Below are 17,433 nucleotides of genomic sequence, written 5' to 3' on the forward strand. Positions count from 1 at the left end.
GCCCGAATGCTTAGAGCTTCCTATTATTAAAAAATCTGTTCAGTCCTCATCTTATCACTTTCCTACTAAAAACCCATCATTATGTCCCTATCATTGACCAAAGGAAGTCATCCCACTCTTCATCAAAATACCTGCTTCATACATTGCCTTCTGTTTTGACTGTCGGTATCTCCCTCACCTTAAGCGCCCAGATTGTTTTCCACGACTGAATTCCATACCAGGCACTCAAAAATTAGTTATTGAGTTTTTTTTCACCAGGGACAAAGGTCCTGAAAGGAGGATCAAATTCTAGAAAGGATTACAAATCACTGTGTAAAGTTGAAGCATTAGAGCACCTAAAGAGGATTTACTCGTCCGCACATTTAGTTGTTAGCCAGGGAATCCAACAGCTACCCGAGATTTTTAGTAAAATTTTTTTCACTTACGTCACTCGATCACTAACCTTTGACGCACAGGAGGCGGGATTAGAGAGAGACAGCTGGACTTCTTTTTTGCTCTCCCTCCTCCAATGGACCGGCGGGCACAGTGGCTAGCCCAACCTCTTGGCATTTTCATTGGTCAGTTTCTCAGAGCAGGCGGGCCGAGGGGGGGATGACTCCACCCACTCTATGGGCGGGGTCTGTCCTCCGTAGGGGCTGGGGCCTGTGGGGGGTTGCCACAGCCGCCATCTTTGATTCCGCGGTAGCGGTGGCGGCAGCGGGGCGCCGCGTCTGGGGAGTGGCTCTCCCCTCCCCCTCCCCCGGTTCGGTGGCGACGGCTCCTCCCACTGGGGGGGTGGCGCGACGGTAGTGGCGTCTACGGCCATGGCGGCGACTGCTGCTAACCCCGGTGAGTAGACTGAGGACTAGGGCGCCTTTAAAGGAGGAGGGGCTGAAAGGGTTGGCAGCTGAGGAGACCCAGGGCTCCGGGGCAGTAGTTGGGGCTGAGGGCGCTAGGACGAACGGGGGTGGCCAGAGGGTTGTGGGGGAGGGGAGGGACGGTTGGGGGGAGGGGCCGACCCTAGGGAACTGGGGAGACTCGAGGTGGAGGGAGGGAGAGGGCTAGAGGGAGTTCCTTGGGGTGAGTTCTGTTGGAGCGGCTCCCCGAGCTGGGCTTGGCCTGCCTCCACTCCCCTGGTCGCTTTCTGATGTGTGATGTGGTCCTCTTTCAACTCTGCCCACTGGAGCTGCTTGTTGCAGAATAACTGGGCAGAATGGCTCGTCTTACTTTAAAAGTAATTTGGGTTTATAAACACTGGAGCATGTTGCTGTTTAGCTGAAGTGTTGCACTTCGAAACGTTTAAACAAAAATCTTTGAGTATATACTTAGCTTTTCTAGATTGTCGTCGCCCCCCCCCATCCTTTGAAACTGGCGTTTTATTAAGTGCCTATAGTGTCTTCAGCTGCTGAGGACAGAAGTTTATGTAATGGTTGGTGTTCAGGGCAGATCTTGCCAACAGCTAGCATCCAGAACCCGAGGTTTAAATCTTGTTGGGTGTAGATCGAGGAAGTTCCCATTCTTTAAGAAAAGTTCAGGGGGCGCCTGGGTAGCTCAGTCGGTTAAGCGATTGAACGTCTGTCTTGTCAGGTCGTGATCCCAGGGTCCTGGGATCCAGCCCTGGTCGGGCTCCCTGCTCAGCGGGGAGCCTGCTTCTCCCTCTCCCTGTGCCTGCCACTCCCCCTGCTTGTGCGTTCTGTCAAATAAATAAATTAATTAAATATTTTAAAAAATTAAAGGATTGAGGGTTCTTTTGAAAGAAGAGTCAGTTTCATGTCATTTTTCAGTGAACATCTCTTCAAAAGGGGGAGCTTGGGTATTAAAATATCTAGCCAGTCATGTCTAAGCAATGGAGTGTAGTGTATTGAGGCAGGTCTAAACAGAACAGATGAGGTCTCCAAATTCCTAGCCCCAGCTCTCTTTCCACTATATTACAGTTACTTCTCCCTGGGAAGTTGATTTTAGGGATCCTAGTTTACGTTCTTGTGAAATAAAATCCTTTTCCAGAAATCCGTATCTTTGATAGGCTTAAAAAAGAACCCAGAGGTTGGGGCTGAATTACTTGAAAATACAGCAGTAAAAGGGATTCACTGGGGTTCCCATGTTGAAGCTGAAGTTGGATTTTTTTTGCATGTCTCTGAAATGAGTATTATTTTGTGGTACCCAAGTTTTGCTATAACAGTTGAATCACTATGAAATTTAGTGTCTTTACTACCCTGTTTCTGGTAACAGAGCTATTTAAGGAAGTTAACTAGTCATATGTCAATATATTATACAATCTTTCAAATTTTTTAGAGGAAAAGATAAAATTAATGGCTCAGGTTTTATTGCAGGAAGTGCTGATGATGGAATAAAATTGGAAAGATGCTATTATTATGGCAAACCGGACCTCGTAGTAAAATAACCTATGTGTTAATACTGGGGAGTAAATAAACACGATTTTAAACTGATAACACATTGCAAAATAGTTACATAACCCTAGTCAAGTTGCAAAGCATTTCTCTTATTAAGAGGTGGCCTGGGTAAACAAGATTAGTGAATGTTTCGGAAGCTTTTTTCCAGCAGTGTGGGTGGGGCTGCTTTATTTTGTTTTTTCAACACCAGTGACCAGAATGACAGTTTCTTGACCACATTTTATTACTTGATTCACATCAGCTGAAATCTGAACCAGAAAATGGTGTTTATTTGTGTAGAATCCTTGCTGATGAGACATTTGATTTTATTATCCTTCGACAGCCTGTGCCTGCAATTTTTAGTCTCCTTTTTGATGTTGAAAAATTGTTACATCCCTTCCAAGTTATTGATACAACATTTAATTACCTGGTTATTAAATTAGAAAAGGTGCTTTTTCCCTTCATTTTTTTTTGTTTTGCCTCTTTATAGAAAATGGAAGCAATCATAGATGCATTGTGGACTTTTATAGCTTGTTGGGTTTTGGGAAATGTGGACTATGAATGGAGGGTTATCGGATGGAAATACACTGTGCTCAGTGAAAAGAAAGAAAATGTTTTTGGTGTGCCTGGATAGTGCAGTTGGTTGAGCCTCCGACTCTTGCTGAGATCATGATCTCAGGGTCCTGGGATCAAGCCCCCAGCAGGCTCTGCCCTCAGTGGGAGTCTGCTTGAGATTCTCTCTCTTTCTCTCTACCTTTGCCCCAGCCCCCACTTGCTAGCTGCATGCTTGCAAACTCTCTCTCTGAAATAAATAAATCAATCTTAAAAAAAGAAGGTAAATGCTTTTCAGGTTAGAATTCTTTTTTTTTTTTTTTTAAAGATTTTATTTATTTATTTGACAGACAGAGATCACAAGTAGGCAGAGAGGCAGGCAGAGAGGAGCGGGGGAGAAGCAGGCTCCATGCTGAGCAGAGAGCCTGATGTGGGGCTCGATCCCAGAACCCTGAGATCATGACCTGAGCCAAAGGCAGAGGCTTAACCCACTGAGCCACCCAGGCGCCCCTCAGGTTAGAATTCTTTGTTGCATTGTCAAACATTTCCTTAGAGCCATTTTAGGGATGAGAGACATACCTAATTCTTTGAGTTTTTTTTTTTTTTTGCTGGTTAAGATTTCCTATAGTTCTTATTAATTCTATTTTCACAAATGTCTGCAAAAGATTTTTGTAATCATTATTTAACTTTTCTCTCTAAGCTCCATTTAAGATAATCTTCAGTGTTGGGGCACCTGGGTGGCTCAGTGGGTTGAGTCTCTGCCTTCAGCTCAGGTCATGATCCCAGGGTCTTGGGATCGAGCCCCGCATTGGGCTCTCTGCTCAGCGGGGAGCCTGCTTCCTCCACCTCTCTCTCTCTGCCTCTCTACCTACTTGCAATCTCTGTCAAATAAATAAATTAAAAAATCTTAAAAAAAAAAAAGATAATCTTCAGTGTTAATAATAATGCTTGATGATCATGTTAATTGACATAGAGTGTGATGTAGAGAGTGTTGGTGGCCCTTAAGTACCTTGTAGGGGACCTGGTTCCTTTGTGTATATCTTAACGTGGTGCTGGATCAAAGGTAGAGTAAGATGTGGCTTATTTTCTACTCTTTAAGAGTTATGTTGAAGTAATAGGTCTAATGCGATAATGGCCTTTTGCCTGCATGAATTGATAATTCCCCATATTCTATTATTTTTCGTTACTTCTGCTTAAGCATTGGCAAGTAGAAGTGGTTGTTTGGTGGTCCGTGAAGTATTAGGCTGTCTTTTTTGTCTATGAAATACTAACAGTTTTGAGGAACACTTTTTAAATTGCATGCATGATTCATAATGCTGGCTAAAGGCCCTCATTGGGAAGAGATTAGGTATTTGACTTCCAATTTGATATTCAAACCGGAGATATGAGTGAATTTGTAGGAATGTAGGTATTTCTTCCCTCGATTCTGGTAGTCTCATCTTACCTCTTTTTGTGCTAGTAGTTACCACTTACTGTGGATGGAGAATGTGGCAGAAGGTTAAGGAAGGAACATTGTTTGGGTTTGTAAAGCTGATATTTGGAAAAATTTTTATTGTTACATAATTTTTACCTATGTAAATTAATATTTTGAAAGGATTAGTTAACAATATTCTTACCCATTACCTTTACTTTTTTCAGATATGGGAAAAATAGGAATTTATGTGGTGTAAAATTAATATGTCAAGATACTTTATTGCCAAAACCTTTTTGAAAAGTATATTAGGGGGGCGCCTGGATGGCTCAGTGGGTTAAAGCCTCTGCCTTCGGCTCAGGTCATGATCTCAGGGTCCTGGGATCGAGCCCTGCATCGGGCTCTCTGCTCAGCAGGGACCCTGCTTCCCCCCCTCTCTCTGCCTGCCTCTCTGCCTACTTGTAATCTCTCTCTGTCAAAAAAATAAATAAAGGGGCGCCTGGGTGGCTCAGTGGGTTAAAGCCTCTGCCTTCGGCTCGGGTCATGGTCCCAGGGTCCTGGGATCGAGCCCCGCATCGGCCTCTCTGCTCTGCGGGGAGCCTGCTACCTCCTCTCTCTCTGCCTGCCTGTCTGCCTACTTGTGATCTCTGTATGTCAAATAAATAAATAAAATCTTTTAAAAAAAATAAATAAAAATCTTAAAAAAAAAAGAAAAAAGATAAGTATATCAGGGACACCTGGATAGCTCAGTTGATTAGGCATCTGCCTTCTGCTCAGGTAATGATCCCAGGGTCCTGCTCAGCAGGGAGTCTGCTTCTCTTGCTTCTCTACCTGCTGTTTCCCCTGCTTGTGCTCTCTCTCTGACAGGTAAATAAGTCTTAAAAAAAGGGGGGGGAAGTATATTAAATATAATTTACTAATTCAACAATTGAAATACAATTAACATTTTGAAAAAGAACCTTGATCTGCATAGTATATGTGTGTAGATCTGTGCAGTAGATTTGTGGTGCCAACCTGAATCTTCTCTTCTTAAACATTAAAAAGTAGATAATTCTGCATTATTGGAACTCTAGTTTTCTTATTTTTATGATATAGTGGTCTCTAATTTTAGTTTTTTGCATTATAGCCCTACCCCTCTACTCAGACAGTCCACTAACAGATGAGAATACCGTGTTTCCTAGACGTTTAATGAAAGTCTTTTGTGGTTCTCTGTGATAGAGGAATTTCTTCTAAGGAAATAACAGTAGGTTATTGGTAGCCAAGTCGTGGCTAGTCTTCAAAAACTAAATTGTTACAGTCAAGGAAACAAACCCTTTCCCTGGCTTGTACTTAGGCCATGACATATTGTGGGTATTTCATTCCAAAACTAGTAAAATTTGAATCCTTGATTGTGGAAACTGTTTTTGGACATCTTTTTTTTTTTCCTTTAAGCTATTCACTTGAATATTTATGTATGTATGTATGTATGTGTTTGTGTATGTAGGTAGGCAGGCTCCATGCCCAGTATGGAGCCCAGTGTGGGGCTTGAACTCAAAACCTCATGATCAAGACCTGAGCTGAGATCTAAAGTCAGACACTTAACCGACTGAACCACCCAGGTGACCCCACAATATTTATTTTAAAGGTTAACTCCATGGTGGTACTGTCCTATGTGGGGGGTATAAAGCTGATTTTATGTATGTATTTATTTAATAACCTTTTTTAAAAAATTTTTTCCCCTTTTTAAAAATTAATTATTTTGGGGGTGCCTGGGTGGCTCAGTGGGTTAAAGCCTCTGCCTTCTGCTCAGGTCATGATCTCAGGGTCCTGGGATTGAGCCCCGCATCGGGCTCTCTGCTCAGTGGGAGCCTGCTTCCCCACTTTCTCTCTGCCTGCCTCTCTGCCTACTTGTGATCTCTGTCAAATAAATAAATAAAATCTTTTAAAAAATTAATTATTTTTATTGACACATAATTTATTATTTGCCCCAGTGGTGCAGGTCTGTGAATTGTCCGGCTTACACATTTCACAGCACTCACTATATCTCATACCCTCCCCAATGTCCGTAACCCAGTAAGATTTTATTTTTAAGTAATTTCTACACCCAGTGTGGGGCTCAGACTTACAGCCCCCAAATCAAGAGTCACATACTTTACCAACTGAGCCAGCCAGGCACCCCTAGCTGATTTCTTTTAAATGTAACAGTGAAAGAATACATTTAAGCTCTTTCTGAAATGCAAGGCTTGAGCTAACTGGAGTGTATCTGGGCCCATCATCCACACCTAGTGATAGGCCCTGCTTCTAGAGCCATCTTTTTTTTAAGAATGATTAAACATTTATAAAGTTCCTACTTATGCCAGGTTGCACTTTCCTGTTTTATTGGCTATTCTATATGTTAGAAACCATCTCTCACTTTCAAATTAATTCTCTAAACTTTTGCATCTCTTCATCATTTTTTATTTTTTTTATTTTTTTAAAGATTTTATTTATTTATTTGACAGAGAGAAAGAGATCCAAGTAGGCAGAGAGGCAGGCGGGGGTGGGGGGAAGCAGGCTCCCCGCTGAGCAGGGAGCCTGATACGGGGCTCGATTCCAGGACCCTGGGATCATGACCTGACCTGAAGCAGAGGCTTAACCTACTGAGCCACCCAGGGCATCCCTTCGTCATTTTTTTTTTTTTTAATTTATTTATTTGTTAGAGAGCGAGCGAGTACAGGCAGACAGAGTGGTAGGCAGAGGCAGAGGGAGAAGCAGGCTCCCCGCCGAGCAAGGAGCCCGATGTGGGACTCGATCCCAGGACGCTGGGATCACAACCCGAGCCGAAGGCAGCCACTTAACCAACTGAGCCACCCAGGCGTCCCCCCTTCGTCATTTTTAAAAATATTTTATTTTTAAGTAATCTTTACACCCAACATTGGCCTCAAACTTAACAACCCCGAGATCAACGGTTGCATGCTCTATCAACTGAGCCAGCCAGGTGCCCCTCTTCATCATTTCTTCATTTTGTATTTTCTCCTTTACATTTTCACTGTAGTTGAATGGACAGACTAAGTTTATGATTTTAAGAATGTAATTAGAATTTAAGTTTCATGAGAGCAGGCAGGACCTTTACCTTCCTTTTTCACCATAGCACCCCACTGCTCATGGTGGTGCTAAGGATGTGGAACTGATTTCAGTAATTTTTGGTTGAGTAAGTGAATATTGGGGGTTCATATCTTTATGCACTGTTCACATGAAAATACCTCTGAAAGGGTAATACTAATTAAGCCATTAACATGAATTAATTTATATTAGCTAGCATTTATTAATAATTGTATGTCAGCTATTCTAAGTACATATTTCATTTAATCCTCATATGTATTATCTTGTTTAATTTTTACAGCAGTCCTTTGATACCTTAATATTATGGTTTTATAAATGAGGAAACTAAGGCACAGGGTGAATAGTTTGTCTGAAATCTCATAGCTAGTAGAGACAATTTGATTGTTGGCAATCTGTCTACACAGTCAACTTTTTATTTTACATTTTTTAATTTTTTATTTTATTTTTATTTTTAAGAGAGAATGGGGACGGGGCAGAGGGAGGAGAAACTGCCAAGCAGGCTCCATGTCTAGTGCAGAGCCCGACTTGGGGCTCCATCTCAGGACCCTGAGATCGTGACCTAAGCTGAAATCAAGACTTGAATGTTTAACCAACTGATGCACTGAGGCACCTGTTTTCTTTATTTATTTTAAAGAGAGAGTGCAGGGGCGCCTGGGTGGCTCAGTGGGTTGGGGCCTCTGCCTTCGGCTCAGGTCATGATCCCAGGGTCCTGGGATCGAGCCCCACATTGGGCTCCCTGCTCATCGGGGAGCCTGCTTCCTCCTCTCTCTCTGCCTGCCTCTCTGCCTACTTGTGATCTCTGTCTGTCAAATAAATAAATAAAATCTTTAAAAAAAAAAGGTAAAGAGAGAGTGCACATGCTCACATGCATGTGTAGGGGGAGGGGCAGAGAGAGGGGCAGAGAGGGGAGAGAGAATTTCAAGCAGACTCTGCACTGAGCCCATCCTGAGGCTGGATCTCATGACCCTGAGATAATAACCTGAGCTGAAATCAAGAGTCTGATACTCAACTGACTGAGCCACCCAGCTGCCCCCATAGTCAATATTCTTAATCATTAAGGTGTAAGATTTTCCACTCTTAGAGTCACTGCCTACTGCAATGTAGTATGATAAAGATGACAGATATTTTTGGAGGAGGGATAAAGATGACAGATATTTTTGGAGGAGGAGGAGGAGGGTGGGATATTGTCTTTTTCTGTAGGTGAAGAAGGTGAAATACCATTATCTGGGCAGCCCAGGAGTGCGTAATAGCTTAGATGGAGCGGTGAGTGCAAGGTGCTGAAAAAAGAACTGGAAGAGTGTTGCAGTTCCTAAAATCTTTTCTGTGAGTTACTGTGTTTTTTACTCATAGTTGTTTTTCAGCTCTTTATTTTTTAAAGACTTTATTTTTAAGTAATCTTTACACCCAGTGTGGGGCTCGACCTCATAATCCCAAGATCAAGAGTTGCATACTCCACCAACTGAGCCAGCCAGGTGTTCTGTTTTTCAGTTATTTATTTATTTAAGATTTTATTTATCTGAGAGAGAGAGAGAAAATGAGCCGGGGGTGGGGGCAGAGGGAGAGGGAGAAGCAGACCCCCCCCACCCCCGACCCCGACTGCAGAACAGGTTGCCCAGTGAGGGACTCAGTCCCAGGACCCCAGGATCATGACCTGAGCTGGAAGGCAGACACTTAACTGACCAATCCACCCAGGTGCCTGCCCTTGTTTCTCAGCTCACTAAATAATTTTTAGGCTTCTTATTGGAATTTGTCTCTTAGTTCTCCATACTCCATAATTGTGTCCCCCCCCCTTTTTTTTTTTAAGATTCTATTTGTTTATTTGAGAGAGAGAGAGAGAAAGCGTGAAAGGAGAGAGGTCAGGGGGAGAAGCAGACTCCCCACCGAGCAGGGAGCCCAATGTGGGACTCGATCCTGGGACTCCAGGATCATGACCTGAGCCGAAGGCAGTCGCTCAACCAACTGAGCCACCCAGGGGTCCCCACAATTGTGCCTTTTTTATAAGCCTCATGGAGATGCTGCTCTGCTTATTTTTAATTTTTTTTTCCACTGACTCTTCTTTCTTTGTTTCTTTTGCCTGCTCATTTTCCTTTTCTTGCCCATTATTCTTCTTTTCTAGTCTCATTGCTGGGGCTAGAACTTATAACTATTAAGCTTCCTTCATTTCGATTTGCCCACCTACTTGCTTTCCTACCTTAAGTATTTGTTTGTTAACTACTATATCCCATTCCCTTATTTTTCTTACATGTATTAAAGATTCTGGAAAAAAAAAAAAAAGATTCTCTAAAATTGTCATTCCTGACTTCTCACATAGCTTCTTTCCTATATTTTCATATAAGATTTTATTTATTTATTTGACAGAGAGAGAGACAGTGACAGTAGGAACACAAGCAGGGACAGTGGGCGAGGGAAAGCAGGCTCCCACCTCCACATCAGGGAGCCTGATGTGGGGCTAGATCCGAGGAACCTGGGACCATGACCCTAGCCGAAGGCAGTAGCTTAACGACTGAGCCACCCAGGTGTCCCTATTTTCATCTATTTAAAACACATCCCTATTTGAATAATCTTTAACATACAATTTATATATATGCTTACCAGTATTTCCTTCAAATCTTCTACCCTTCCTAACTTTTCTGTATCTTCCATGACTATCACAGTTTTTTCAGTTCCCCAGGCTAAGCAACTGGAAGTGTTTGGATTCTTTCATGTATTTATCTGATTGGTTATCAGATAACCCCCCTTCCCCCAGAAAGCCCATGTATATATTTAAACATAAAAAATGTTTTGATTACGTATAAGTGTATATTTAAGATAGATATGTTTAAACATATATTTAAAGTTATTTTAATCAAATTATACATGCATGTATTTATTTGAAGAGTTAGTTTTACATGATTTCTTACAAAAACAATAGTCCTCCACTCTGTTCTCTCAGTTTCTTCTCAGTAACAACCATTTTTATCTCTTTTAACTTTTTTGTTCTTGTTTGAGTAAAATGCTCGAGAAGTTTAAGACATGAGTTTTCAAATTGAAGGGGACAGACTAGTGAATCAAAACACACCCACATCAAGGCACAACATCATGAGATTTCAGCATCAGATACAAGGGGTATCCTGTAAGCTACAAAGAAAAAAATTGATCACTTCAGAAGAATCTGGAATCAGATTGATCATGCTTCTCACTGGTCACACTGGAAAGTAGAAGGCAATGGAGCAATGCCTTCAGAATTCATAGGGAAAATAATTTCTAACTTAGAATTGCAGACGTAGGCAAACTATTGGTTAGTAAAATATAAGAAAGATATTTTCATATATCCAAGGTCTCTCTTACACTCTTTCTCAAGAACTTAGTAGAGGATGTGCTTCACCAGTAATCCAAGAAAGAGAAAACATGGAATATAGGCAAAGCAGTACAACAAAGGAAGAGGGAAGCATCCATTTTGCATTCATTGCTGTTAGTTTCCCTGTTTTCAGTATGGTAGCCGCACTTTCAACTTTGCCTGGTGTTCCCCAGACCAGGCAACTTAGATAGAAATGAAGATTTTTTTTTTTTTAATTTTTATTTATTTATTTGACAGAGAGAGATCACAAGTAGGCAGAGAGAGAGGAGGAAGCAGGCTCCCCGCTGAGCAGAGAGCCCGATGCGGGGCTTGATCCCAGGACCCTGAGATCATGACCTGAGCCGAAGGCAGAGGCTTTAACCCACTGAGCCACCCAGGCGCCCCAGAAATGAAGATTTATATTCTCCAGAGAATAAAGCAGTCTTTTAATGGGGGAGTGAGGCAATTTCCCTGCTAGAAGGACTAGGGAGAGGATCTGAAAACCTACCTGCTGCTTAAACAGTTGTTGAACCAGTTCTTTTTATTTTAGCTTTCATTCACACATACCCCCTCCTCTGCACCTAGAATTACCAATTCCTGAGACTTTGGGGGATTCTGACATATAAATTGGGGTGGTTTTCTGCTTTTTCTCCTGCTGGCTTAGGATTCAGTTCTTGTGGATCTATCAAGGCAGTGGTCCGGGTTTCCAGTGTTGCTCTTTTCTTCCATTTTTTTGTGTTGATGGACTTTATGTCTTGTATAAAATTGTTTTTCTCCTTTATATAATTTCGGGGGGGGCGGAATAAAAGTAGAGGTATGCATTTACCCCGTTATTTTTCTTCAGAAGTGGCATAGTTTAAAATTTTAGACGTTCTTTTAACCTTTTCATTCTGCTGTTGTACTATGCCTTTATCACCTCATTTTTGGTTAGTATAATTCATCTCCCTACTTCTGTTACTTCAAACTTTAAATCTGTCATGTTAATCTTTTAATTTACCTTTTCTTCTTGTCACTCTGATTTAAAAGTGTATCTTATCTTTTGGTTGCTTGTTGAATCAAATCTAAGATTTCATCTTGTCATTGAAGACCTTCTCACACTTGACATTTTATTTTTTTCCCCCAAATACAGACTCTCTGCTCTATATAGGCCTGACAGCTCTTCACACATATTTTCATACCTCCCTTTAGGATTTGCTTATGTACTTTGTGTGGAATGCCTTTTCCCACTCCTTTACTTTTTTTGAGGCCCAGCTTAATTTGAAACTTAATTTGAAACTTTTCTGGCTTACTGGCTGGCGGCCTTGTTTTCTTTACTATTTCCTTCTTATTGAGCACCTTCTCTGTGCTATGGACTATGCCACATCTTAATTTAAACCATCTCAGAATCAACTTTTCTTTCTCTAAATCCCTCTAATTCATGATTCTTTATAAACCTATTACTAAAAGTGTGAACTTCATTTTTAATTGGAGACTTTGCTTTTTTTTTTTAGGGAAGTTACACGTAATCACCATTTAAATTTTATAGGACAAAACAGAAAAAGTATTAACAATAACAAAAATATATTCAGTCTTACTAATAACAGATAAATGAACATTAATGATAATTTTATACCTAGAAAATTGGCAAAAATTTGAAGGATTGCTACTACTTCTCAGTGCTGGTGAACATATGGATAATTTGATATGGTTGATGAGCCTCTTAATTGGCATAGCTTTCTTAGAGTATAATAGGCAAAGTTTTAAATATGTTCCCTTATCATTTTCAGAAATTTATTACCATAGAAATACTGGTACCAAGCATAAAAATACACAGTGGTGTTCATTGAAACATTATTTATGATACTGATTGTTTGAATATCATAAATATATACATTTGTACTATGAAGTACTATATAACAATTAAAAAGGTTGAGCTAACTCTATTTGACATGACATACCTTCCAAATTTATTGTTATATGGAAAAAACAAAACATTCAGAATAAATATAACATGATTTCTTTCTTATGTAAAAATTACCTTTCTTATGTAAAAATTACCAAAAAACCTTTCTTATGTAAAAACTACCAAAAAACTTTTGATATATGGTGTATAGAAAAATATATGGAAAGATTATATCAAAATGTTAATAGCAGTTACCCTAAGGGGAAAGTGAGATTGGAGTATGTGTGTAGAGGATTTTACTTTTGGTCGTTTGCTTCTGTAAGATTGTTGAATATTTTTAGAGACTTTTATATTTGGTTTTCTGTATATCCATATTTTAATATATTGCTTTTTCGTGAAAAAATTAATAGCAAAATCAATTAGCATTTTGGTTTGTGATATATTTTTGTAAAGCTACTATTTAAGGAGTTTCAGGTGCTATGCTAAGTACTTTTCACATGCATTATCTAATATAATCTTCCAAAAAAGTTGGTACTATTATTACCTATATTTTACAGATAAACTCAGAGAGATTAAGTCAAATAGGTGGTAAGTGGCAACCCCAGGATTGGAATCCAGTTTTATCTAATTTTAAAGCTTTAGCTTTGTTTTCTCAAATTTTCAATGTATGCATCCCCTCACATTTTCTTTTTAAAAAATTTGGATCTTGCATTTCCCAGTAGAAAGGTGATACATGCTTAATGTAAAAGACAAAATAATAAGGATATATAGAAAATCAAATGTAGAAGTCTCTAAATGCCATCCCAGAGATAACTGCTGTTAGTTTATTGTGTTACATTTGCTCACTCCATTCTAGCCATGATGTCATCCACACTATTTCTAGAACTTAACAGGCATGTTCTCACCTCTGGATCTTTGCACTCTGCCTAGAATGCGTTTCCCCCAGATACCTGCATGGTTTATTGCCTTATCTCCTTTTCTTATCTCTTGTCTCCTATTCCTATCTCCTTTTACCTTTTCAGTGATGTCTTTCCTCACTATCTAAAATTGCTATCCTCCTGTCCTTCAACTTTTATATACTTTTTTTTTTCCTAAGGAGCAGGAGAGAGAATCTCAAGCAGACTCAGAGCCGAGCATGGACCTGATGCAGGGCTCCATCTCAGAACCCTGAGATCATGATCTGAGCTGAAAACAAGAGTCATACGGACACTTAACCAACTGAGCCACCCAGGCGCCCTAACCATTACATATTTGTGATTTGACTTCCTGTAGTTTTTTTTTTCCTTCCACATTTGTTACTATATAACGTATTATTAGGTTGAATCATTTGAAATTTGATATCCATTTTTTACCTATAAAATGTCACTTTCATATTGTCATTCCAGTTTATATTTAAGTTATTTTTCTTGTTGATCTCTCTCTCCCACTAGCATGTAAAGTTTGTAAGGGTTAGGATCTTTGTCTTTTCTATTTATTGCTTTCTCTCTAGGATCTGGTAGTGCCAGCATGTAGTAGGCATGCAGTTAATACTAAGTGAATTCTTCCAGACTTCTGTTATGCACATAAACTTTATTTAGTTTTTAAAAAATCTTATTTATTTATTTGTCAGAAAGAGAGAGAGCACAAGCAGGGAGAATGGCAGGCAGAAAGAGAAGCAGGCTCTTCACCGAGCAGGGAGCCCTATGTGGGACTCAGTCCCAGAACCCTGGGATCATGACCTGAGCTGAAGGCGGATGCTCAGCTGCCTGAGCCACCCAGGCATCCCACATATAAGCTTTGAAAAAGAAATGTATTTTTTTTTCTGTAGCTTGTTTTTCCATAATCATATATGATAGATAACTTTCCATTTTCATGATATAGATTCACCTCAAAATTTTCCTAATATATTAGTTTTTTTTCCATTGTGGCAAAATGCATGTAACATAAAATTTGCCATTTTAACATTTTTTTTCCTCAATGTTCTTTTTTTTTTTTTAAGATTTTATTTATTTATTTGAGAGAGAATGAGTGAGAGAGAGCATGAGAGAGGAGAAGGTCAGAGGGAGAAGCAGACTCCCCAAGGAGCTGGGAGCCCGATGCGGGACTCGATCCTGGAAGTCCGGGATCATGACCTGAGCCGAAGGCAGTCGTTCAACCAACTGAGCCACCCAGGCACCCCATTTTAACATTTTTAAGTGTACAGTTCAGTGGCCTTATATATTCACAGTGTTGTGCAGCCATCATCACCATCCATCTCCGAAACTATCTTCATCTTGCAAAACTGAAACTCTGTACCCAGTAAATAAGAACTCCCCATTCTCCAAATCCCCCAGTGCCTGGATACAACCATTCTATACTCTGTCTCAATCAATTTGACTTTTCTAGGTACCTCATTTAAGTAGAGTCATATAGTATTTCTTCTTTTGTGACTAGCTTATTTCGCTTAGCTAGTACTTTTGAGGTTCATCTATATTGTATGTTACTGCAGAATTCCCTTTTTTAAAAGGCCAAAGAGTATTCCACTGGATGTAGATGCCCCAATTTTTTATCCATTCATCTGTCAGTGGACACTTGGCTTGCTTCCACCTCTTGGTTATTGTGAATAATGCTGCTGTGGATGTTGTCTAAGTATCTGTTTGAGACTCTGCTTTCAATTCTTTTGAGAAGTAGAATTGCTAGAAGTAGAATTGCTAGATCATAAAATAGTTCTGTTTTTAATTTTTTTAGGACTCTCCATACTGTTTTCCATAGTGGCTGTGCCAATTTATTTTCCCACCAGCAGAGTACAAGAGTTCCATTTTCCCCACATCCTCACCGATACTTTTTTTTTTTTTTTAAGATGGTTTATTTGAGAGAGAGAGATAGCACCTGCGGGAGTGGGGGTGGGGAGAGGGAGAAGCAGGCTCCCTGCGGGGCTCCATTCCAGGACCCCAGGATCCTAACCTTAACCAAAGGCAAACAGCTGCTTAACCAACTGAAACATCCAGGTGCCCCAATACTTATTATTTTTTAATTTAATAAAGTTTTAAGTATGCTCTATGCCCAGCATGGGGCCAGAACTCACAACCTCAAGATCAAGAGTCATATGTTCTACCAACTGAGCCAGCCAGGCACCCATTTATTTTTCCTTATTTAAAAATATTTAAAATTAATTTTTTTTAAATATTTAAAATTAATTTTTAAAAATTTTTGATGGTTGCTGTCGTAGTGGGTGTGAGGTGGTATCTCTTAGTTTTGATTTGCATTTCTTCAGTGATTTGTGGTGGTTGAACACCTTTTCATATGCTTATTGGCTACTTGTGTATCTTTGAAGAAATGTCTATTCAAGTCTTTTGGACATTTTAAAATCAGGTTATGTTTTTGTTGTAGAGTTCTCTCAAATAAAATCTTAAACAAATTAAAGAAAAAACACATCCAAAGTTCATATTTTAGACATTAAGAATATAATGAATAATTGGTCTCAAGGTTTCTTTTGAACATTATCCAAAATTTAAAAAAAAGATTTTTATTAATTTGTTTGTTTGAGAGGGAGAGGGTAAGTGTGAGTCAGGGGAGGGGCAGAGGGAGACAAGAATCTTAAGCAGACTTGGCGCTGAACACTGAGCCCAATGCAGGGCTTGATCTCACTCACGACCCTGAGATCATGACCTGATCCAAAATCAAGAGTCAGACAGATGCTTAATCACTGAGCTACCCAGGCCCTCCATCCAGCTTTTAATGCTTCCTTTATCATTCCTGTTTTCCTTCATTGCGTTTTCAGTGACTTAGTTTTGCATTTTTTTTTCTTTAAAGATTTTTATTTATTTATTTATTTGACAGAGAGAGAGAGAGAGAGGGATCACAAGTAGGCAGAGAGGCAGGCAGAGAGAGAGGCAGGGAAGCAGGCTCCCCTGCTGAGCAGGGAGCCCAATGTGGGGCTTGGTCCCAGGACTCTGAGATCATGACCCGAGCCAAAGGCAGAGGCTTAACCACTGAGCCACCCAGGCGCCCCTAGTTTTGTATTATTTCTCCTATTTCAGGAAAGGAAGTTACATTTAGAGGTAGCTTTTTTGTAAATCTGGGAAATTATGTTGACTAACTGAAATATGTTATATTTACTATTTTTCTGTAATTTCTGTGAAATTTTTTTTTGTTATTCCTTCTTTTATTTGACTGATGTACATTTCCATTTCTGAGATGTAAAGTGAACATAGAATTAGAGAATGTAGAATAGGGAAAGGAGAGAAGCCACCCACAAATCTGAGTGAATTAGAAAGGTACATAGATATTTGGGTTGGAATTGACGAAAAAGCTGTTCAGAGCTGAAGGGAGGTCCTTAGTTTCTAACAAAAATCTCCTGAAGCCTCTATTAATACAAGGGTCAGTTTATGGAAAAACTCCCTAATTGTACAAAACCCTATTAGGCAGGAGAAATGGGCTGTGGGGGCAGCCGGTCTGCATCAGGGATGGCTGGGCTGGAGGCCGCGGCTTGGACCCAGGGCCTGGAGGTAGGAGCAGTCTGGAAGAACTCTAGAGGCAGAGGTTAGTGCATTCACCCAAATCCCTGGCTTTCCATTCAGTCTCTAGGATGTGGGTGCTTTCCTCAGGCAAGGCCATGCAATTGTGATTTTAATAGAAGGTACTTGATTTCAGTGCAATAAGAATACTCCCTAACTGTGCTACCCTAAGTTCTTCCATTTGAAAGGAGCTAATATTAACGATTAAAATCCAGAATATATTAAAAGAATCATACATCATTATTGTATTAGTTTCCCAGACCTGCTGTGACAAATTAACAAACTGGGTGATTTAAAACAACAGAAATGTATTCTTCCACAGTTCTGGAGGCTCAGAATCTGAAATG

At 40.1% G+C, this 17,433-nt stretch overlaps 1 protein-coding gene across 2 annotated transcripts in view; it reads left to right on the top strand.

Annotated features, from left to right (window-relative positions):
- Window positions 1-657: 657 nt before the first annotated feature.
- ARNT (aryl hydrocarbon receptor nuclear translocator) overlaps window positions 658-17,433 on the top strand; it is a 77,729-nt gene continuing 60,953 nt past the window's right edge. The window contains exon 1 of one of the 2 annotated variants that reach the window (XM_080800350.1): window positions 658-828. In XM_080800350.1, coding sequence (XP_080656476.1) covers window positions 804-828 — 25 coding nt within the window. In that variant the 5' untranslated portion in view covers window positions 658-803. The remainder of the gene's footprint in view (window positions 829-17,433) is intronic. The other variant, XM_080800351.1, reaches the window with a different exon arrangement.

This window comes from Martes martes, assembly GCF_963455335.1.
Source record: "Martes martes genome assembly, chromosome: 4".
In the NCBI taxonomy this organism is placed as follows: Eukaryota; Metazoa; Chordata; class Mammalia; order Carnivora; family Mustelidae; genus Martes; species Martes martes.